Source organism: Nesoenas mayeri (assembly GCF_963082525.1).
Source record: "Nesoenas mayeri genome assembly, chromosome: 1".
NCBI classification, from domain to species: Eukaryota; Metazoa; Chordata; class Aves; order Columbiformes; family Columbidae; genus Nesoenas; species Nesoenas mayeri.
In genome coordinates this window covers 65,280,936-65,305,790 of record NC_137541.1, presented here as the reverse complement: position 1 = coordinate 65,305,790, position 24,855 = coordinate 65,280,936, and the positions used below count along the sequence as shown (strand labels likewise).

Genomic DNA, 24,855 nt, shown 5'->3' with positions numbered 1-24,855 from the left:
CATAAACACATATCCCATAGCCCAGTCTGTCTGGATGTATATTGAAAGAAATACTATTTCTTTCCTTCAATCAGAAACATAAAAATGTGTCTGTTTTCAGGCATGCAATTAAACATTAAATTAAAAGTTTCCCACATATTGCTGCACCTAAAGTACTGTATCTTCAGCTTAGGAGCAGAGTTCTTAGTGTAATAGTCAAGTCGCTTTGTAATGCCCTTTGAGACTTCCAGTTGTGGACCAATATGCAGCCTTTTGTACTTTATCAAAAGGAAAAAAAAAAGAATGAGGAAGGAAAACTAACAAGACTAACAGATACCTTGGACCATCTGGATGGTTGAAGCTTTAGCTGAATCAGTGAAAAAAACCTCACAAAGTTCAACAAGCCCAAATGCAATGGCCTGCACCTGGTTCAAGGCAATACCCAATATCAATACAGACTGGGGAATTAGTAGATTGAGAACAGTCCTGTGGAGAAGAACTTGGGGATACTTGTGGATGAAAAATCAGACGTGGGCTGGCGATGTGCCCTTGCAACCCGGAAAGCCAGACGTATCTTTGGCTGCATAAAAAGAAACATGGCCACAGATAGAGCAAGATGATTCTCCCTCTCTGCTCTGGTGGGAACCCACCTGAGGTACTGCATCCAACTGTGGAGCCCCCAGAATAAGAAGGACATGGACCTCTTAGAGCAGGTTCAGAGAAGTGCCACAAACGGCTGAGAATTTGAGTATTTCAGCCTGGAGAAGAGAAGGGTCTGAAAAGACTTTATTGCAACCTTTCAATACATAAAAGGGACTTACAGGGAAGACGGAGAGACTTTTTACTGACGTCTGTAGTGACAGGACAAGGAGCAATGATTTTAAACTGAAAGAGGTCTAAGTTTAGACTGGACGTAAGGAAGAAATTCTTTATAATGAGCACGGTGAGATACAGGATCAAGTTGCCCTGAGAAGCTGTGGATGCCCCTTCATTGGAAATGTTCAAGATCAGGTTGGATGGAGCTTTGAGCCACCAGGTGTAGTGGAAGACATCCCTGCCCATAGCGGGAGGGTTGGGCTAGGTGATATTTAAAGGTCCTTTCCAACCCACACCATTCTATGAAACAATGAATAAGAGAGAGAAATGCAGTCTCTTCTGCAAAGATTGTTAATCTATAGATGGGAAAAATCCTTATCTAACATCAATATAAAACATTTTTTATAGTGTACCAGTGATATGCTGTCCTTAATAATATTACTTAAGGCAGGCATATACATTTGAACTATTGATGCACTCACATCCTGTCACTTAAGACTAGGAAATTTTCCTTTGCAGTGCCTGTGGAGGGCCTCCTTTAGCCTTTTCCTCGTTCTTTATATACACATAGTATATAAATATAGATTGCTTAGATCACCATCTCAGAATAGATCCTCTGCCCCTGCAAGTGTTTTTTCAACTGCATGGTATTTTGCTCTTTTTTTTTCCATATTGATGACTTTGCCCGTTGCTTCTTTGTATTTGCACAGTACTACTGTGGTGAATTGTAATACATCATGTTCCCAGCATTCATTATGCATTTGTTGCTTGGATGATGATCCAAAATTGCTCTGCTTCTCTGAAAAGACGTAAGTGGAAAATTAAGCTCCAAAACTATCTTGCTGAGAGGGCTATGGAGGCCTTTTTCAATTTTCTGTGCAGTAGAAAAGTTCTCTTCAGGTGAACCTTTATCACTGAGGAAGAAGTTCACAATGGGAAGAAAAAGGTATCTGCCACTACATTGTAATTTAAAGACTCTGAAGCATTTGGCAACCCCGAGGCTGCTTTAGTTAGCTTGCCTGTCTGGATTTGCCTTAGGTATTGAAGTCCTTGGGCTCTGATTTTAAGAGGCAACCAATAACAAGCACATCAGTCGATGTAGCCTTCTTCCTGGCCTGCAATACAACTGTATCTCAAAAGTTTTCAGTATTGCATTAGTTCTCCTCATGTAAGAGGTTGGAATTTGAGCTTGCCTATGCTGATCATCATTAAACATTGCAGGAGCTAGTACAGGGGTTGGTAGGATCCCCAGCCTTGTTAATATTTTGCATATCCAATCCCTTTCTCAATTTTACTGTCTTTTTATTGACTTTTGGGGAACTTGACTAAGCTCTTTGGAGTCCCTGGCTTCACATTACCCAATGGCCAGAAAAGCTTAACGCAAACACAACATACTTGGAGATACTGTGGTAAATGTATGTCTGTGCAACAGCCTGTTTTCTGGTGTACAGTTTCATCAGGGGGGCCTGAAGTCAGAGTTTGTAGGAGCAGGGAGGTTAAGACAGTAGATATGCTTCTGAAAAGGGCTTCATTATTTTGGTGTTACATTGTTTCTTCTATTTCTTTACAGGTTGCCATTGACATGGTAGATACACTTCCCTCGTGGTATTTCCTTTTCTCTCCACCTTGCTTTTATGCTTTCTAAGGAGATGTAATTCTACATAAAAAGTTTGTCCTATATTGATGTTTCCCTTTTCTGCTGCTGGGAATCCCTTACTGATCTGATTGACATCGTTTGCCTTCTTTCACATAGTTTTTTCAGTATCTCTGGAACTCTCTCCTCTAATGGAAACTTTATTCAGCTTCATGTTCTTCCTTAGAGATAAGCTCTCACCTGGTCAGGTCATTTAAGGCCTAAAAACAAGGAAAAAATAGTCACCATTTAAGTTCTCTGCAGATCCAACTTGCCCAGAATACATGAAGGTCTTTCAGGCCTGTCTGCAGAGAACCAAATCATGGATAAGTCATAGATAGTCAAAGATACACTCTGCTTTATATACTAGCATTTGAGCAGAGAGAAAAGAGAAGCAAGAGGTATTCTTTACACCTTCTGAAATGGAAACTTTCTGACAGGGCACAAGCTTACCTGCAGTTAAATTGAAAATGTCAACAGCATGTCTCTAAAAAAGTCTCAGCATGCCAAGAACTCTGGTTCTTGGCAAGTATTTTTTCTTTATTATATAATTAGCTGCTCTCAGGGGGAAAAAAAAATCAAGGGTAGATCTGAAGTTTTTTGTATAGGCTAAATTAAATGTGCTTTGCAAGCAGTTTGCTTCCAGTGAATATTCCCGTATCGTTTCTCACAGGACTGCTTACTGGGACGTATACAGACAGGTCTGCAATAAGATTCATAAGCTGCCAAATAAAACATTTTGTTTTGTAGAAGTTTAATTGAAATGGTCTCATGGAATATCTATAACTTGATGAATCCGAACAATGAAGTCTTTATTGTGAATACAGTCATCACTATTTTGGTGAATTTTGTCTTTAGTAAATCGCATGACAAATGGTACTTGCTGGAGAGGGAGGAAGGTGCTGACAGTTTCGTAAACTGAGTTGTTGGCACAGTTTAAAAGCCACTTGCATTCCAGCCATTCCTAATACAGGATAGATCAGTTTTCTGTTAACCTGCAAAAATACAGAATATAACTCTAGAATTAAAAGAATTAGCAAACAGAGCAATGAGAAAAAGGTTAAGTACTTGCAATAACCACTACTACAAAGTAGCCCTGCAGAGTTAGGTCTTTCCACTCAGCCCTAGGAGCCTCAGCCTCCAACCTCCTCATGTCATCTTAACATCACAGAGTTGTTACGCTACAGATCTGCGTCAACCAAACCAGTCCTTCAGTGTTAGCATCACGAACCTTGATGACTGGGAATGGAATGAAAGCTGTCAGAAATCTTTCAAACCTGATTATGGAAAAGATGTTGCTTCAAAGATCATTTTATCTTGGCAACTGACAGATTGACACAAGCTGATTGATGTAGTTGGTCTGGGGCTCTTTTGTTTGTGGTTGTTTTCTCTTATAAGGAGAGGGTTTTGTAGTTGGCATGTCTATTTTCTTCTCAGTTTAAAGGAAAATGTTTGTGTGGGTAATTCTGATCCAAGCAAGGGAAGTAGAAGTTAATATACTTGAAGGCGATACACTAGTACACCTTTACTTCCCCAGCATGTTGCTATTTTTCTCTTTCTAGGCATAAGTTTTCATCCTAATAGTATTTTTTGCTATTCATTATTTCTTCTGGGTTGGTTTTTTTCATTCTTTCCTGATATATTTCTCTGTTTTATTTTATGGACTTTTCTCTTTGTTTAAGGATTGTCAGAGTTTCTCATCTTGTTTTGCGCACTAAACACTAATAAGACAGGAAAACTTTCGTTATTATATGCATGTTAGCCTGTCTGGACTACATGTCACTGAAATTCTCCTTTGGTTCGCTGATTACTGGATTAATTCTTGGCTGTACATTTTGAATAGTCTTTGATAAATGTATATTTTAAATTTTTCTTAATTTGTTGCTTCTTCTTGTCAGGTGCATTTGAGTGGAAGTACTTAGGCTTTCTGCAGTAAACACTACATAATGTCTATGCTAAATTTTTATAAAGCTGCTAATTCTGAACTGCAATGCTTCTTGCTCTGTCACTGGTGCAGGATGAAAACCAATCTTGTTATCTGTGTTTATCATGAGTCATTAACTCTGTCTTTAGGAGTATGGGATTTATTAAAGCAAGGGGTGGTATGTTCCATACATTCCATCCTCCAGCACCTATGTAGCAAGTGATGTGCCCAACTCACTTTGTAAAAACATCAGTAGAAACTGAGCTTAATATAATCCCAGTAATTCACTTCCAGGATGGAGCACAAATTGATTGTTATGCAGGAATATAAATGCAATGCACTGGTGTATTGTCATACTAAATTTATACAAATGTTTGATTATGTGCAATAGTAGCATCTGAGTTTCTCACATTTGAGGCACATTATAACATTGTTTATGAACACTTGGTTGTGATAGAAAGAGAAAATGTATATGGAAGAAGTCAATGAAAGTAATGCGTGCCATCGAGCGTTAGTATAAAATTATTAAAAGATTGTGCAGAGATTTTTGTATGTTACTTGTAGATACAGTTGAACATTTATTGTGGTTTTGCATGCTAATTAATGATAAATATTAACTGAGAACCTGCTCCAAATGCCAAATAAAATATTACAATGTTAATCTGTGTAATATCTATGCTAGAATTTACAGTCATTTTAATTCTGAACCTTTCCCATTTGCCAAAGATGTGAGCATTGTTCTGCTGTACTTGCCTGCCATCAGCAACTCTTTGTATGTTTTTTATGTTGCTAAATCACAGAACATGCCTATAAGCAATTGTTAAGCAGATATTGTGAGGGAAGTAGTGTTACATCTTTGTGGGAACCCAGTCCTCTCCTTGTTTTGGAAACATTACCATGATTCTTAAAGTGTATATGTAGTTCCTTTTCGGGCATCGCTCACAGAGAAAGTTTTTTATCCTTTTGGTGTATTATCAGTGTATTCCATTTAATAGCTAGCATTTTTGTGGGCCAGCTTTAATATATACAGGTCATCCTTTTATCCTTATGGTACATTTTCTAAAATAGTGATATGGAAGAGTTGAAGATTTGTACTTTGTTATTGTAATGGTAACATTCCAGTGGCCAGACTACGTTAATTCACAGACTGTAATGTTGCTTCAATCAAGTGTCAACAGCACTAGATCATTCTTCCAGTCTGCAGTGTTACGCAGTGTACATGCACTGATAAACTTTGGGCTCCAATTTAGTTGTGACATTTAATAAGTTCCAGCTGATTGCATTACACTATTTTTCTCTCTTCCTGTCTTCCCTAAAAATGCTTTAGGTAGAAGAGCTGATGATGGCCATGGAGAAGGTTAAGCAGGAACTGGAGTCAATGAAAGCTAAATTGTCTTCTACACAACAGTCTTTGGCTGAGAAGGAAACCCATTTGACCAACCTGCGAGCTGAGAGAAGGAAACATTTGGAGGAAGTCCTGGAAATGAAGTAAGTATTTCTTTTCATTATTTGTAGGTGTGTTTTATTGATATCTCTGAATTGTTCTCTGATCCCTGTTGTTCTGAAAACAACCACTGCATGAATACGTCTCTGAAGACAGCAGCTATCTATGTAATCAGTCGAGCCTTCAGAAGTGACTTCCGACAATCGATTGCCTACATGATTTCCACACTTTTGTTAGAGCTAAAAACATTTCTTTTGATTGTTTGCAGAAGACTTCTATTATTAGCACAGTAGCATCTTCAATGATCCTAAACAACTATTGGGACTCAATTATTTTGTGTGTCTTACGAATGTGCCATCTTGCTTTGAGTAGCATAAAATCTGCTTTAAGGTAAGGTGCAAGTCAGTGTGTCAAGTGACAAAAAAGGAAGAGGGAAGAGATGAACATAATGTCAGGTGGCTGTGATGCTAAAATCTGACTGCAGATGTCTGGTCTGCTAAAGTATTTTTCGAACTCATGGGGATGATTCATTAGCACTGAGTTTGAAGTTCTCTATCAGTCAGACTTCTCACATCATCTTTACAAGGGGAGGCCTGAATAACACCAGGCTTTGAGGAGGTGGGGAGAAGCGAGGAATTAGACTTCTAAGGCTTAAATACTTCCTAATTTCTGACTGTGCATTATAGATAAATAGTTATCCTTAGTTTAGGGAGACATGAATCCATTTAGCGCAGTGATGGATAGTGCTGCCAGCAGTTCATTAGAAACACTTTCAGTTGTTTAGCCAGCCCTGAAGAGAAGGAACATTTTTATTGGCAGGACCAGCAGTGGTTCCTCCACTGTGGTTTTGTGAGCCATTATTTATTTATTTTACTTTTCTACGCTAGTCTCTTTCCTTTTCTTTTTTTTTTTTTTTAATGAAAGGATAGAAAAACAGCTGTTATAAAATGGAAAGAGAGGTGGCTTAGATCTTGAAACTCTAACTTAGGAGTGCTGTATAAAGAGGGCTAAGCCTCCCCAGCTTCATATTCAACTACAACAGTCTGATCTAGACCTAGCATAAGGAAGTTGGAAGATTTCAGTACTTAAAAGCCACACTTTTTATTTTAATAAAAAATTTTATTGAGCTATAAATTTGACTGCCTTGAGAGCTGGTGTGTTGGGGGATGGGAAGAATAGCTCTTAAGGTGATGTGGGAATCCAAAGCAACTGGAGATAAATCCCATATCCAATCACTTGGCAGTACTTTCTTCTGCCAAACTGCTCTGCCAAACCTTCTCATTAAAATATACACGTAGTGTACAGTATATCCTGAAATGTATTTTGAATCGTGTAGCTCTAGAGCCTTTAATATAAATACTCAGTTCTTCTAAATGGTGAACTTTCTTAGCTGAGTAAGTTATTGTCGGAAAGTTGTTGTACTGAAATATAGTATCAGGAACTGCATAAACTGGTAGATCCATTGTACCTCAGAAGGAAGAAGAACACTGGAGAGAATGGTAATGCTGTCAGCACATGGAGAGAAAGATGGAAAAAGCATTACGTTTGTATAGCTAACTAGCTGAGCATGTTTTAGTCATAGCTGGTCTGTGTTAAAGTTCTATAAAGCTGCCAAAGCTGATCCAAACTTCAAAAACTCAGCCTCACCATGAGGCTTTGTTGCAAACAAGTCTCCGTTGAGGACTCCCAGTCAATTAAATATCTTATGTTTATGTACAGAAACTCCAGTGTATTCTTCACTGCCCTACTTTTCCAGCCTATGCCTTTTATAAACAGTCCTCTTGTCATCTCTGTTTTCTAGTTTTGCAGAAAGTTTCTAATGTTGTTAACATGTTTCCTACTATTTCAACTCAAAAAAGAACAATAATAGAACAAGTGGTTGGTTTTGTGAAGCAGGTAGCTTGTTTGGGTATCCTTAATGAAAACAATAGCTGTTGTACACTATACTGTGCAAAGATACAGTAAAGCAATATTGTTTCCTGCGTTTTAGGGTATGCACCATTAGGAAAAGTTTGAGCTGCTCAAAAGCAGCACTGATTAAATATGAGATTTGATCGAGGTATAAGGCCATGCAGTCAGCTACTGTAGTAGGGGAGCACACAAGAAGCTGAGGAAATGCTGCTTTAGGAGACTGCAGATAGGGACTGAAAAAAAGTATTAAAGCAACAAGAGGACTCATGAAAGTTACCTCTGGGTTTTCATAGAAAGTTGTTAGACATTATATTAGTGAAAATATCTATTTAAAATACTGTTTCTTAGAGCAGAACTTGTGTTTACTACTGACTCTGTAACCCTGAGAAGATCATGTCACACTCCATAGGGAATACTGTGGCACTAGAATAGCTCAAGTGTGAATTATTCCAAGGAAGAAATTCCACTTCTTAAAGAAATACTATGTATTTTGGAGCCCTCTTCCTTTAATATTTTCATTTTCTTTATAAAAAAACTTTGTTGTAAGTAATTATGAGAGAGGTAGATAATGGTCTCTCTATTTATATCACCAAACCTGATCTGCTGTAAAAAAAATACTAGTGAACTGCTAGGATTTTTGTTTTGTTATGTTTTCTTTAAGAAGTTCTAATGTTTCCATCATTCACAGCAAATCTTTTAAATTAGGCAGGAATAAAGTGCTGTCTACAGAGAAATCTCTGTTCTTTGTCCCATAAAAACCTGCTTAGGCTGAGCTGAGTTATAAACTGTTGAAAATCACCAGTTTTCCTTTCCCTTTTTTTCTCCTGGTGTTGTCAGCAAATTTTGGCAGTGTGTGAAAATAACTGAGCACAAACAGTCTAATCTGGGGCCGAGCTCATGCAATTGCCAAAACTGCAGCAGCGGACACTGCACTTACAGGGAAGGGGAACAGACACAGCGTCTGCATGTAGAGAAGAGATTATTTATTTTTTTTGACTAGGCAGTTATGGTCAGAAGGACCAGAAGATTCTTCCTAATCATCTGCTTCAGGGCTGAAAAGTCCCAGTTGGAGCATTTCTCAGTCTGTTCTTTCAGACGTGGAAAACTGTCCAACAGCCCTTTCCTGAATTATGCCTTCGCTTGCTAATTGCAATTGCCGCTAACCCTATAATTCAAGGGATGCAGACTTACATAAGTTAGTTGGAGCTTCAGAGTGGAATCCTTCATTCTGCTGGCACACAACAGAAAGATTATTGCTTGTCCAAGAATAATCTACTATCCTCTTTTTCCTTTAATACTAATCAAGGTTATTACAGACGAATGAATTGTTATAATAGACCATAAATTATGTTTCAAAATCAAGCTGTCAAAAATGTCTTTTGATTTCTTATGCGATTTTACATGAGTGGTCTTTTGAATATTTATCACAGTAGTCTCTAATTACATGAATACAGCCCACAGGTAGTGTTTTGTTTGATAAAAGAGTGTAGCCATTGATCAGAGATGAGCCAGACCTGTGTAGATTAATGAAGCTGTTTATTGTATTCCTTCATGATTTAATCTCAGAGCTGAAAGGCCTCCTGATTGCTACATGATGGTGACTATTAAAAATAACATAGACAGTGCTATGCAGGAAGATGGTTCATATCTCTGCTACAGTTTTCCTGCATGATTTGCAAGTCACTTGAAAATATTTGTTAAATGGTTGATAAGTCAACATGTTTATTTTCTGGCTGTCAGATGAGGAAAATACAAACACATGCACATGAACACTCACAACTGAAATTTAAGTCAGTGGAAGCTGAGGTTGTTGATCTTCTGAAAAGTTCATCCTCTCAGCAATAAGGCAGTATTGTCTAGAGGTATGAGGTTGAGGTTGAAATTGAAAGTAGTCCAAAAGAAACTGATTAATTGGCACATAGTTTATTTGCCAGAAATGTAATTTCAGTTGATCCTAAATGAGGTGTGAAGTAATTTCAAACACAGCAAACAGTTTAACCAGACAAATATATTTCATGTTATGTGCACCAATGGTGAACAGAACCAGAGTAACAACAAAAAAAAAGGATCATCACTGTCCATCCAATGATAACTTGTCTGCTCATCAGAAATTGTCCTCTTGGAAATTAAAGATTTTTTTTTTTTGGTCATTAGGGAAATTATGTTTTATGCCTATGATTTAACATCAGTTCTCCATAGGAGGAGCGATTCCTAGTTGCAGAAGTATGTGTATGTTCTACGTGTATAATCAGCTGTCTGTACTTTGAGGTCACTTCGCAGTTGTTGTCAGTGCTACAGAACAGTAATGTGTTAACCCTGCATCTGCAAGGTACGGCTTTCTAGGCTCAGAGCAAACTCTTCATCACATTGAACTGGTCTAGAAGGTCTATGGGGCACTTGGTAAATCAGTCCGTCATGGGACTTCAGCAATGGTACCAGAGCACCCCCTGTAATTACTTTGTGTGAGTCTAAATAAGCTAAAGTCCCACAGGGGGCACTCCATGTCCGTGGGATTTACTCTCTGGGGCAAAGCTGAGCAAGTGCATCAGCATCAGTCTCTTGTTTTTCTTCTGCAAGCTTAAATTTTTTTCCTATAAAATGACTTTTTCCGTGAAAATAAAGGCAAAAATACCCTATTACCATTGTGTTGTCCTTTTCAATTTTCAAGCATAAAATATATAATTATATACGTTTACTTTAATTATATATGGTCATCCAGTAAGATTTTGACCTTTAAGTTGTGAAAAGTTCAGTTGCAGTAGTCTGAAATGTGAAAAAATTATCTGTTTCTAAATACCGGACAATGAGACATTACATTTAAAAAATTGGAAATAAACTGAGCTTGGAACTGCTGTTAATCTCCAAGTGAATCACACAGAATCTGATAGGAAAGCTGAAACACAGCATGTAGATAGATTGCGTGTCTTTTAAGACTAAAGTTTATTGAAAGGCCAGAAAATTTATTTTGTCTTTAACTCCACAGTTCTCCTCACTGTGATGAAACTTTAGGTTTTTTCGTAACTGTAATTGTAGATCTTAGTTACCTTCAAGTTTGGTGTCTTCTGCTTTTCTGTTTTAATTCAGGTGAAAGCTTGAGAGGAAACAATCTCTTTTGCAGTTTCTCTCTCTTGACAACTAAGGAATGAAGCCTGTTATCCTTTCTGTCCTCCTCTGTTGTCAATGAGCCTTTTAGCGCTCTGAGACCTTCAGTGTGGTGGCAGCATCAGAGACAGCTGCCTCTTCATCTTCAGTGCACCTGGTACTAGTTGTCATGAATCACGGAAATAAGCAGAAAAGCTTAACCCTTTTATGGGCAGCACTACGAAACCGGTCAGTCAAATGGTTCACGCAGGTGAGACAGCTATTAAACTGGAATCTCAAAGTTTCACAGAAAGACAAACTGCAAAGCAAAGAAGTGAACGTTTAGCAAAGCCTACAGAAATAAGGTACCCCATATGAGCATAGACCAAATTAGATTGTTGTGGTCTCCTCTGTTTCTTTAAATATTGTGAAGTTTTGATTATCTTTTGTCACTGGTTTCTTTTTACTCTTCACCTGCCTTGAAAAACTTTTTCTTCTGTGCCTTTTTCAGATACTAAAATCTTGGCACAATGTGTCACAGTCCTCTTCTCTTTTGTGATAAAACCTCCATATCTCATTTTATCTTGAATTCTATGGTCCCCAAAAACAGTCTTGCAGAGAGAAAGTACTGTACTATCTTAATGAGCCATGACAGGCCTGGAAGCAAGACCAACTGCTGAAAAATACACCAGGTGGTGTTAAAGGGGTTTGTTCCACTCAGTAATTGCTGAGAGTATTAATGTTGTAGGGAGGAGCTGGGAAAAGGAGGTCCCATCATTCACTTCCTGAGAATTTAGCTATACTGTGCTCTTGTTTCCATGCCTTTTCACAGGAGATGGTTTTTTTCTTCTGGATATGTTTTCCGGGGACCGTGTTTAGTGTAAGCGATCCCTCGGGTGGTTCTTTGAATGTGATTTTCTAGATGGTGAAAGGAAATTAGAACCTCTTTCAAGCAAAAATGTGAAAAACATAGCGTATAGCCTTAGTGTTAAAAACACACAGGTTTTGTTATGTTTTTCTTTTCTATTAATAGATTACAGCATTCTTACAGAGATTGCCATGAAATTGTCATCAGTAGAGATCTTGGCGTACATATACAGAGTACTGAAACATATAATTCCTTTTAGGCTTACACAATCCTAGCACTAGTGAATGAATACCCGTCTTTTCTCAGTTTGCAAGTTCATTATTACAAACAACCTTAGAGCAGGTGCAGCATCAGGTAATTTCTTGGAAATAATTAGTGCCCCATGTTCTTTACTACCTAAAGTGTGTTGTTTTGGAGAAAGTCTGTCTTTACCATAACCTAGATATTGTACAGATCATCTTATCTAAAAGAATAACAAGAATGATTCTTTTTTCTTTCTAGAAATAATTACTCAGCTAATCCAGTTTTAAAGTGGAAGAGGAATGGAGAGAGGGATGGTTTTATTTTGACTAGTATATAAAACATATTCCTCATAAGATAGATCTGAGGGCTAGCCTTCTGCTAGCTAATTCTGTATGCCTTTTCCAGTACAAAACACTGTTCTTGTACTGTATTCTAACATACACTTTGTGTAATTAAATACATTCAGAAGTCTTGTGAGAAGTAGATGTTTATCTATTCAAGAGAATTTGTGTAATATTCCCTTGGGTTTATGAATCTTTCACTGCGCTTATTTCTAGAACACCACCGGCAAAAGCAGATTTTCAGGTCTTCAGCATTCCCCTTTTTTATTGTTTCTATATACTCCTATGCACAACAAACATAAATGTGGCTGTGAGTTTTGTTTTAAAATACACAGCAGTGTTTTGGCTCAGGACTGGTAGCAATAGCACATTTCTTATGCTGGCTGTTTCAGCTGCGTCAGTGATTTCTGTCGCCATCCCTAAGCCAGCTATAAGATTCCGGGGCTTCCAGGGGTGTTACTGAGCTAAACCAAATCAGGCACTTTTTACTTTCTGTTAAAGTCAAAAGAACCGTGAGTTCCTTAGGGTGCTTTTTCCTCTTCTATAAACGTGCACTGTAAATAGTGATGCATATAAATCAACTCTATGAGCACTACATATTTCATTAAATATAGTCAAGTTGTGGGTTAATAGAAGTTCCAAGTGAAAATATTATGGTATCTCATTGCATATATTGTAGATTTAATGTAGTGTGAACAATAGTAGCTTTGAGCCATTGTAAATCTCATCCGGACATCGTCAACATAGTTCAAGACACAAGGAGGGAAATCTCAAGCGTTACATGCGCTCATAGGGCCACTGTGCATATGCGAGTCATTCTTTTATTGTTTTTAAAATAACAGTGTAGCTTTGCAGGGTGTAGGCAAGGCACAGTCCAAATTCATACTATTTTCTGGAGTTAACCAGAAATTCCTTTTTTGAAAGTCAGGTCAATTTGCTTTAATTACAGAAATAACCTCTGAAGCAAGTAATTGCTTCCCTGCAATCCTGGAGGATAACAAGAGGGAGTTGTGTATATAAAATTGGGGAAATGAATCAAGTCGTTGGCAGTCTATACAGTCTTTGTCTTTGTACTGTATGCGAATATTCAGTATATCTTTTTGTTTTCCTTCTTCCCCAAATAATACTTTCAGGTTCTTTTAGGCAAAATAAAAAACAATATCTGCAAATCTATGGAATTTCTGAGAAAACTCCATAGGGAGAGGATTTGGGAGCTGTTGATTTGCTGGTGGTATCTTGTGTGCGACACAAGTGACTAATGTAACAGGAGTTACAAGAAAATTGACCAGAAAACAAGAAAATTGACCAGAACTGTTCGTTTAGAAATTCCAAAAGATGACACTAAGCACCCTAAAAGTGTCTGTCTTTAAGGTATAATGCTGTTGTTGCTATAGAGTCACTTCTCCCCAGTCCAACCAGTGTTACAGTTTATACAGATTACATGATGAAGAGAAGTGTCTTTCCTGGTAGTAGAAGCTACTAAGTGTAGATTTGTAGGGAAGACTGAAAAATTATTTGACACAATGTCATATTTGGTGTACCCTAAAGCCCCTTTTACAGGCCTTCCTCAAGCACTAAGTAGATATGGCTATGGCTTTCTGTAAACCTGTAATTCTTTTTCAATCTACTAGCCTTTGACAGCTTTAAAAATTATGTCAAAACCCATCAAAAAATAAAGGATCATGCTAGTTTATTTCCACAATGTAATCTTAAGAATCAAGCCTTGCATATGAGGGTAAACTAAGTTATGTAACTGATATTTGCTACACAGTCTAAGAGTCAACTTGTTTGATCATTTGCTTTAATTTCATGAATAAAGACTTAAGGCCACCAATACTGTTGTGGAAAGATGACTACTGCAAGTAGCTATGAGCAGCCAAGGATGTAACCAACCTGCCTTCTGTTATGGGGAAGTTATTGGAGTAAATGATCAAAAATATTAATTGTATATGCTTAGGACATAGTGAAGTGTTAAGTAACAGCCTGAATTTATTGAGACTAAATCATGACAAACCAACCAGGTGTCCCCATACGCCAAGTCATAGTTTTGGTAATAGAGTAGATGTGATATGTTATGATCTCAGGAGGATTTCTGTCGATGTCTCATGTAACTGTCTCATAACAAAGTAGGGATTGTATTCCTGATTAAACTACTATGAAGTGAAGCAGGAGGTAGCTGGAAAAGAATAATTAGTAGTTCATTGTCAAAATGGAAGCCTGTATTACAGAGGTGTCACCCAAGTCTTCTACTGTTCAAAATGTCCATTAATGAAGTGCCCGACAAGCCGAAGGGTATGTATTGCCAAAATGCCAAGGTGGATGTTCAGGCCTTTCGGAGAACAAGATGACAAATCAAAATGGTCTTGGTAAAGTGAAAAGAGGTTCCAGGGAGGCTGTAGAATACTGTTCCCTGCAAGTTTTTACGGACAAATTACACCAGCATATCACAAATAGCTTAAATATACTTGAACTTGCTTTGCTAGATGAAATTGAGGATAGAGAGGGTATTATCTTGCAGATTTTGTGGTTCTCTAGCAAACACGATTTTCTTCCCTTAATGTCCGTCAGAACCAAAAATAAATCCTGTAAAAGCAGATATATTACATTTATATATTATATGGACTCAGATCTGTCTGCTAATACTGACTTTGATTTGCAGATTCGATTTCTAAAGAGAGATTTTGCTCTTGTAGGTAATCCATTTTGAGTGTTCTTTATGCAAAAGAAATATTTTTTTTAATTGAAAGAAAGTAAGCATCGTTCAATTTGCTGGCTCCAAGTAGCTGCAGAATTCTTACTGCCTTTCAAACCTTCAGTAGGCAGGAATCTGTAAGGTTTAGGTCTGGTTAGGTTATAAAGAATGCCAAGGATATCTTCTGATATTTGGATAAAGCCTTTACGACCTCAGCTAGCCACATTTTCTTTAAAACTATTAATAATGTAACTATTAGTATTAGTACTCTGCAGTTTGTAGGTTTTTAAATATCATAATGTCTGAGACACAAATGTTTAATAGGAAACGTTTTGCATATAAGATACGTACTTCTTCATTTATTTCTCCCTTCTGGCATGTTGTCATACAGATCGTTTCTACATCTTCATTTTTACTTTATTATATGTCTATACCTAAAATTGAATATACTTATCTTACCACTTTAGTGCTTCAACTGGAGAGAAGCGGTCTGTTCTCTTTTGCTAAGCTGTTCTTCAGATTTGTCTTGCTTGCTACTTTCCCGTTGTTAGTGAGGGCTTTGGTTTCGACTTTGAAAAATAAGATTAATTTAGCCAGGAGATGTTAATTTAAAGAAAAAAAAAAAAGGCATTTTTGCCTGGCCTTGAGAAATATGAAGCTGGCTTTGGACTACAGTTTCATAGGTTTTGTGACAAATGAAGCATTAAACAAATTCGCAAATCCACAATGTCCAGAGTACAGCAGTTCAGTGTGCTCTCTAATTTCCAACCCTAAAGATCTCAGCAAAGGTCACAAATTAAACAAAGTCAAAATTAATCAAGTCTACAATAAAAATATAATCATTGAGGCTTTCGTTTACTACAAAGAAGCAGTTGTGAAAGAGGCACTGGAGCAAATTTTTTTGTACAGTAAGGGAAAATCAACAGCAAGGTGTCAAACAGCAAAATGAAACCCTGCAGGTGAAGCTGTCTTCGGAGCCAAAAGAAACCAGCACTTACGCAGAAACATAAGTGAACTGTTAGAGAATGGAAAGGGTGTTTGGTGCTGAGCTACAGAGGGTGTCAACCTTGCATTTGGCCCAAACAAGAAGCCTATGGACCAGACCCATACACTGTGGTCATGCACAAGCCTTTTGAGCAACCTCTCACAAGGCTTCACTCCAGTGGTCTCAGCTGCTGCAGCTTTTGCCTCCTTTACAACATGGAACATGGGGGCAGCATTTCCTCCCTGTGGGAAGTTGAGAAGTACAGTCAGGGGTGCCTAGAGACACCCCAGCTGACAACACCTTTCTTTATACATTTTGTGCCATCGTTTTGGGGAAATAGAGTGCTCCAATCGACTTTGTGATATGTGTGGGTACATCCCCACCCTCTCACGTATATTATTTATACAAATACCAAATTTCTTGTTCTGTTTTATGGACAAATATGCTCTCAATACAACCTAAATGCAACTAAATGTAAGAAACTCTTCTTTTTTTACCTGATTCTGAAACAGAACTTGTAGACCTTTAATTAAAATAGTTTCAGAGGGACAGAAATTACAATGGGCAAAAATCTGGTTTTCATCTCAGTGATATGAATAAGATAAAAGCTTTATTCCCATATATGGGAGATGCATTATCTTTTCATAGATATCTGTTCTGGTTTCATTTCCTGTTTTACTAACAGATAAAAACCAATGTGGAATTAATATGGAAATAGTGTAGTAAGTTACGCTTTATTCACACCAGTGATTCCTAATAATGAAATACCCACTTTTCAGTGTACACCTACCTTAGCCAAATTGCTGTTACAATTTTCCTGGTGCAGAAACTCACCTGTGTGCAATGTCCATGCATCACTTGTAGTTTGTTTGACTTGTCTAGAGTATGGATCATTTTTATTTTATAAATAAGTCTACTTAATTTTCTGTAAATTTTAATAAGATCTGTAAGTTTCTTAGCAGATGGGTGATTTAAGGATAATTTAATGTATTTCCTAGGTACGAATACTTGTTTAAGAACTGCCAGGTTATAGTATGAGGCTTGGAGTAAAACCCTCGACTCTTCTTACAGAACTAAAGGAACCACCCCCCCCCAAAAAATCCACATTCCTCTTTGCAATTCATGTACTGTGTTTGCACATTTTTCTAGTTTATGTCTTAACCATGTGTTTTGATTTGAGGTAAGAGTTAGGATAGTCTAGTGGAAGTGTTTTATTACCAAACTTCTCAGCTCTTCCAGCTGAACTTGGTGACAGTCCGCTGGGACTTGAAAATACACATCTACACCTTTAATGAACAAGAGGAGTTTGCTGACCAAAATGAGATACAATAACTTGTCTCTACATGACCTTAAAATACTTCTAGGAGTAGATTATTTTTTTTAATTATGCAGCCTCCTATAATTTCAATTTGTACTGTGGAATTCAGTTTTGATTATGATACTTCATGTTATCTAGCACTTTCCATCTGGGGATGTTAAAGCAGTTAAAAATGCCATGTTAATTCTCAAAATAATCCTCTGAAAAAAATCAGTATTTATCTTACTTAGGGAGAAGGAAAACTCAGCACAGAAGAATTTAAATGGCATGAAAAATCATCTGGGTTCCTTGTAACAGAGTGACCTCCAGACCACGCTCAAGTCATTTAGCTGTATCTTGCCCTCCAATATAAGATTTCATTTGCTAGGAAATGAGATCTATTTTTCTTGCCATAAATACAGTTTATATTCCATAGTTTGAATAAGACAGATACCAAGAGATACATAGCTAGCTTCTTTCCCATCTTCTCTGTTACTCAAGTCTTTACTTTCTCCTCTTTGGTTGGACTTTACAATCTTGTTCTCTACCGACTGTTGACAATTTCTGACTTACATTTGATTCCAAGATATATTTTTCAAAACTCCCACCATTCTACACACAAGATATATATTGGATAAGAAAGGAACTCATTTCTAGCTCTTGAGACACCTGTTGATTGATCAGTTGTTAGTTCTAAGGAGAATGGCACTGTGTGGTCTGAACCTAGGAGTCTATTGCCATGTCATGTGCACTAAACTATCTCCCTGGTCCTCCAAGTGCCTCTTTTTCTTTTTCCCCTTGGGGGCCTCTTGTGAGTCTTTCATATCCTAGGACAGCTAATGTGGCATTAGGTAACATTATTTGGGCAACAGACTCCCAGGACATGCAACAATAACTGAATCATCATGGTTCCCATCAACATCAATTACAGGGACAAGACTACAGTCTGGTTAGACAGTGTCTCAGCCCTAAAAAAAGTCATATTGAAGTGATGCCAAATGTATTAATATCCCCAAATTTTACATCATAAACATATTCTGTGCTGCAAGACTTCATAGTTTTCGTTGAACTTCCATCATCTTTTTGGCACCTCCAAGGAGGCACATTCTCGGTCAAGGTCCTTTACTTCTTATTCAGAAACAAGCTTCCAAGGCTCACTGGGATTAGGAGTCATTGTTCTCATCACATTTCAGATCACATACTTTCCTTAAAAGCTTTGGAATAGTCAGTTCCAAAACACTTTCAGTCAGGCCACTTCCACACCATAAGTTAGTCATAATCACTGAGGCTGACAGGGTCTTTTAATGGAGTATTTTCTTATTCATATTGTGGAAGAATATTTTATTCCTAAAACATTGCTAGTAGCTGACTCTTAACTTTCACTTTCTGCTTTGAGGATACTACAACATATCTGATAGGTCCTTCCATGGCTGAACTATGTTACTTTAAAAAAAAAAATTGTTCTTCTGTAATCTGCATATATTATTATTTAACAAAGAACAGTAGATTCTCAATGTCATTCCAACCTTTTTTTGGTCTTGCTTGATAATTTTGCTGTTTTCGATTGGCTTTTCAGTAAAAATTCACAGAATTATAACAGGCACATTCACAAATATTTTCCTATTCTATTTCATGATTGCAATAAACTCATGTATGCTTTTTGTCTTTTTTTTTACTGTTAATGTAGTCATACTGAGGAAAAAGCTAGCTTTGAATGAGTTTTTCTATCATTACTGAGCTTTGTAATTGTCCTTAAATGTACTCCAAGCGTTCTGGTTTCATTGACCAGTTGCCAAACAGTCTTTCTTCTGCTTGCACAAGGCTGACTGTTCCATTATTGCAGAAGAACCTTCTAACCCTGCAAATTTTGGTCAGTGTGACACAAGGCTTTTAAAGCTAAGGAGTAAAATTGTGAATTTTATCAAATGATGTGTGGAAAACCAGTTTTTTGAATGAAGATGTGCACTAAATGCATTGTGTTAGTAAAGAAATGGATTGTTAGCATTTATAGTCCTGATATAACAGCTATAAAAGTTGTGATTATATAAGTAGATTAAAAAACTTACAGTGATTTAGCCTAAAATTTATGAATGTGCATGGCTTATAACTGAAAAATTAGAATTCAAAGAGAAGGGCACAATTTCCTTATCAGAGATGCAGGGGCAGGACAGTCTTTTTATTCTTTAATCAAGAATATTTCTAGAAGTTTTTTGGTTTTGAAAGCTTCCTTTTCCATGTCATGCCTATCAACCTCTCCTGGGTTCAGAAAAGTGGTTTCAGTGGTTTCAGGTTAGGCCCTTAGGTAAACAGGAGGTATGGTTTACGTAATCCAGGGTAAGATGCAAACTGACTCTTCTCCTTTATTATCTTGTTCCTTACATCAAGATTTCATATACATGTAGATAAGGTGCGAAAGAGAAAGTAGCTGCGATCACATAGGTAAGACTTCCCAAGTTAAAAAGCAACCTGATCTAAAGAAAGAAGGTGAAACTGCATTGATGCTCCTAATACTTCATGCCATGTGCTGATCATGAGCCAAGTGCAGCTGACCTAGTGTTTGTCTGTGCTGTGCACCTGTCAGCCTTGAGGGTATGGCCTGGTCCATGGCCAAACTTACTTACTGTGGGATTTTTCCCAGGCTCAGACTTCGGCTTTTCAAATACACCATCACTTTGTTACTACTCTTTGAACTTATTCCTGTTTGTCTTTTCTGTTTCTATAAATAAGATACTTCATAATGGCAAGACTGAAATGTAGTCTTTCTAAATGGCATTTATTGACTTTTCTAGGTGTATCATTTGGCTTTAGCCAAATCACTTAGCAAAGTTTCCAAGCTGTAAATTGAATATACTACAACTTTGTCTCATATGAACTCGGTGAAGAATTTCTTTAAGCCTTTAAGTATGTAAAACTGTTTGAGATGCCGGAGCATTATAGTACTGTTTCTTTATTAGCATCTCCTGCAGCAGGCAGAGGAAAACAACATCACAGAGAGAATCTTAAAAAAATTTATTTCTCTGAGTGTTATAATTTTCCTAGTTCTCCACACAGTTGTTCAAACCTTGTTGAAATATATGAACATGAAAAAAAAAAAACAACAGTTCCTCTTGATGTTATGATTCAGTAAAATCTTTTTAAGAAGCATTTTAAACTTACTTACATGCAATTTCTGAATCTACCTTATTGTATGAATGAAGCTGTGCTCTGTGGTGTACAGGCAAAGACTGAAATACCTTCTCGGGAACATGAGGAGTTGTGTTTCGACTGCACAGCAGCCTGAGGTACTGACCCATCTGGTCCTGCTCCCCCTTCCCAGGCACTCACAAAACTCCACTGAACTAATTCAGCACACTAACCTAGTAATAAAATGTTCACATTTTTCTGAAGTTAGTTTTCTGTTGGCTGAGTGCACTGAAATGGCAATCCATCGTTAGATAAGTCTCGGCCAACACAAGGGAAGGTTTGAAACTTAATGTCTTGTGTCCTGGGAGGGAAAAGGCTGACAGCAAGCTGTTAGATTGGCTTGAACTGCACCTTCAGTTGCGAAACCAAAAGCCACTTTTGCATGGAGTAAACGCCTCCGGGTCTTCATTCATAGCTTGTGTAATGTGGTGAGATCCTTGTGATGAGATGTTTGTGTTTAAGAATCTTCTCCTGCTTCATAATCCCTTCCTCTAGTGCTTTCTCCTCTTTGATAGAAGGTCTGTCCTCTTGACCTGACAGGCCTGCTGCCTTTGGCCTCCCTTAGCAGCAGAGAATTGGAGATGGAGCCGTGTTTTCTATTCAGGATCTGAGCTGCAACAGTTCGGTCCCTCCGTCATTCTGCGTCTGTCAGTCATTCCTCGTTCTGAGTGGAGTGGGTTGATTAGACTGATTAAAGTAGGTGTCTGGATTGAGAGGGTTAAAGAGCATCCATCTGTTCCGGATTTACTGCTGCTTTGGTGGAGGCGGGAAGGCCAGGAATTAGTGAGTGGCTTAGTCCTTTCTCACTGCTGGCAGCTGACAGGAGCGCTGATGAGGTGATAATGAACTCAAAAGTCTGCCCTGTTGGCTGGGTGGGAAAGGGACCCAGACAGTGGGCAAGTCTCACCCCTGTTCTTGCCAAGATTTTCACGTTTTAATAGAATCCATCTCAAGCAAAATTAACAGGTATATTTTCCTGGATGAATTTCAGTAATGTAACTTATCACCAGGAGATATGATTAATATTTCTTGACCCTAACAATTAATCCTTAAAGTATTCAAATGGGGATTTGCAGATACATCCTAAAGGTATTGTTTTGTGTTTTCCCTCATTGCTTTAGGTGCTACAAATCACTATTTTCCTTACTTCTTCTTTAAACCTCTGTCTTTCATCAGAACATATTCTAGATTCCCTGTAACCTCACAATATTTTACTTTTGACACAAGTCCAGCTAATGTCAAGCATGAGTGTTCACTATATGTATATGCTAACACAGCATGGATATACTAACATATTAAGGTGTAAGAAGCACTTTAAGCTGGTCGGATAGCTGAGGAGTACAATGTAGGCACTCAGTGGGCTTCTTAAATTAACATATGGTGTTCTTCTCAACTTACTTGCTGCTGACAGACTTAATAAAGGTTCAAGATTTTACAGGCCTTTTAATATGTAAAGAGTCTACAGAGGGTGTGAGTATGAAATCTCTTAGTAAGAGTTTGTCTTTTTCTTAGAAAACAATGCTCAGGGTTTCGCAAAGTGAGTTAGAAACTATTTATTCCTTAGTCAAAGTGTTTGGAAGGCAACTTCATTCGTAGAGGGTAAACCAGCTGACCTTTATGCAGAACATTGACAGGGCTGCGTACAGAGAAGATCATGACCCCAGAGTCTCCGGTGGCTGTTGATTGAAACCTTGTGCTTCAAGAAATAAATGTTTAAGAACACTTCCTTATAAGACCTGGGCTGCATACACAGACTTTTTTTATAGCATTTTAACTATTTTGGTAAAAGGTGTTTCTTCCCCTACCCCCCTTCTGGTCCAAACAGAAATGGCTAACTCAGCACAATCGTTAGTACGACCCTTAGACCGAATGCAATTTTGTCATTATAAATATGACTTAAATTGATATAGCTTATTTTCCTAAACCCATAGGCCCAAACTGCCTCAGCTTAACTATGTCTGTATGACTATAACAATGTCTGCATTCATTCTTGGGCATAAAGGCAATCACTTTATCTTCTATCTAATGTATCTCTCTGTTTTCAATATTGTGTGGGGTTTTACCCTCCAGGTAAGGTCTTCTAATTATCACGATATTTAGGCGAGCTATATATTGTAACAAAAAATGAAGTAGAAAACCAGATGTATCTTGATTAAAAGTATTTCTTAGTGCTCTAGGTAGCAACTTATATTGATGAATATCACCAAAATTTCACAGGTCACTCATATTTAGCTTCCAATGTATTTTTTCTCAAGGAAAGCAGGGTGCACTGTTTTTAAACTCAATTATGGGTTAGAAAATACCAAGTAATTATCTGCCCAAAAATCATTTTTCATTCACTCCTTTTTTTCCTTTTCTTTTTTACCTTTCTCTTTTTTGTTGACTATACTCACAAGTCAGGGTATGTCAGAGTTGCTGATTCTGCCCAACAACCATTCTAATCTGCTCTAGTTTCTTACTGCTGTTTAATGGGTGTTTCCTTCTGGAAGATCATCCTCAGAAAGCAAGGTGGCTGCTTGTCCACAGGAAGTACGTGAATAGCGTGAGAGCATGTTTCATGACATTGTGTAGAGCTAAAGAGAAGAACTTTAGGCTAGGAAGCATTTCCTTTTGAATAAGGCCGTACAGAAACTTCTTTGGCTTCTTCCATGGCTTTATTGATGTTGCTGCCATTGTAATTAGGTTTCTTGGTATCACTGCTTATAGTGACGGCATAGAGCCAAAATCACGGTTGCTTTTGGCTGTGTAGGAAACAAGACAGCACAAAAATATTTTTGGAGAAAAAAAGTAAGGAGTACTTGTTGATTATTGTATCTTTGTGTCATATTAGAAATGAAGCTGATTTTTTAACACCATGATTTTTAGTGTGTTTCATGGCAAAAGTGCTGGGAATAACATTTCCTTTCTGAATACATAGAGTGGGTAAAAAGTAAACTGACTGAGTACAGTTCCCTGCTGTGGTTTATTGCTTCTTGGGAGTTTCATTTTGGAGGGCAGATGCCCCCAACCTTTCCTACTGCCTCAGCTGCGTGTCACTTGATCCAATGCAGTTTTCTTTCCATGCTGGGGTGCCTGGCAATAGTTCTTTCACTTCTTCACATTCGATGACACCCATGCTTGCAATCAACCTCCCTTTATAAAAGCTAATCTTTTCTCCTCCAACCTGTAAAGTTAAGCAAGTCCACTTCTGAGCCCCAATTCAAACTAGAACTTTACCTACAGTTTTAAAAGCCACCTCTGGAATGTGAATGTGCAGGCTTACTTCCAATGAGACTTTACCTTCTCGTGTTAAAAGTATATTTCTAAGTTAGTGTCTGAACGTAAAAATATATCGGTCAAACTCCCACCCAGCCACTTGTTCACTCTACCTCTTCAACACAACAGGGGAGAAGATAAGATGAGAGGGCTCATGTGTCATGATAGAGACAGGGAGATTGCTTACAGGTTACCGTCACGGACAAAACAAACTTGACTTGGGGAAAATTAATTTATTGCCAATTAAAATAGATTTTGGTGATGAGAAACGAAGTCAAACAATAAAACAACACCTTTCCTCTCCCATTGCCTGTGCTCAGGACATGGTTTCTCTCTGCTGCTTCTTCCCTCTCACACTTTCCCTTGCTCTGGTGTGGACTCTCCCTTTGGGGCTACAGTCCATCAGGACAAAATCTGCTCCAGTGTGGGCCATCCACAGGCTGCAACAGATACGTGCTTTGGCACCTGGAGCATCTCTTCCCCCTCCTCCTTCTCTGACCCTGGTGTTCCCGCTGCTGTTTCTCACTCTTTCCCCACCCCCACAACTCCTTTCCTCTGCTTGCGTGGCAGGTTTTGCCCTTTCTAAAATATGTTTTTCGAGAGGTGCCACCAGCTTAGCTGAGGAGCTCAGCTGTGCCCTGCGGTGGGTCCATTGGAGCCATCAGTCACTGGCTGTGGCCAGCACAGGGCAACCCCGGTCTCTTCTCACAGAGGCTTCTGCAATCCCCCTGCTGCCAACACCTCGCCATGGACACCCAGTAGAGTGTCAAATAATTTTAAAAATTTTATTTATAAGGGAAGTTATGACGGTGTAACAGGCTTACTAATGCAGTACTGTGCCACTTGCTGAGTGAAAATGAATATTTTCTTCATGGGAAGATAGAATTTATTTATTACATTGGGCTTTAACTCTTGCATGGACGTAGACAAGGCTGCTTGTACTGGAGTACAGGGCTGCTGTGGGGAGGCTGTTCTGCTCTGCCAGGCAGAGGACTGAAGTGAAGGTGAGCATTTTCTGTGTTAGGCTCAACTGATCTGTCTCATGGGCTGATGCTGCATTTCATTGCAATAGGTTTGGGTTTTACTCAGTGAAACTAGAGATTGGTTTAAAACATGTAAAAGCATTTCTTTATGCAGCAGATAGTGAGGCTTTGTGGCCTGCAGAGACAACGTCAGCAGGATCAAACGTGGCTTAGACAGATT

At 38.1% G+C, this 24,855-nt stretch overlaps 1 protein-coding gene across 1 annotated transcript in view; it reads left to right on the top strand.

The window, feature by feature from the left end:
- The window catches only part of ERC1 (ELKS/RAB6-interacting/CAST family member 1), a gene marked incomplete at its 3' end in the record, with an annotated part of 287,360 nt that overhangs the window by 185,361 nt on the left and 77,144 nt on the right, over nucleotides 1-24,855 (top strand). Inside the window, exon 15 of the mRNA XM_080356661.1 lies at nucleotides 5,680-5,840. Coding sequence (XP_080212787.1) covers nucleotides 5,680-5,840 — 161 coding nt within the window. The remainder of the gene's footprint in view (nucleotides 1-5,679; nucleotides 5,841-24,855) is intronic.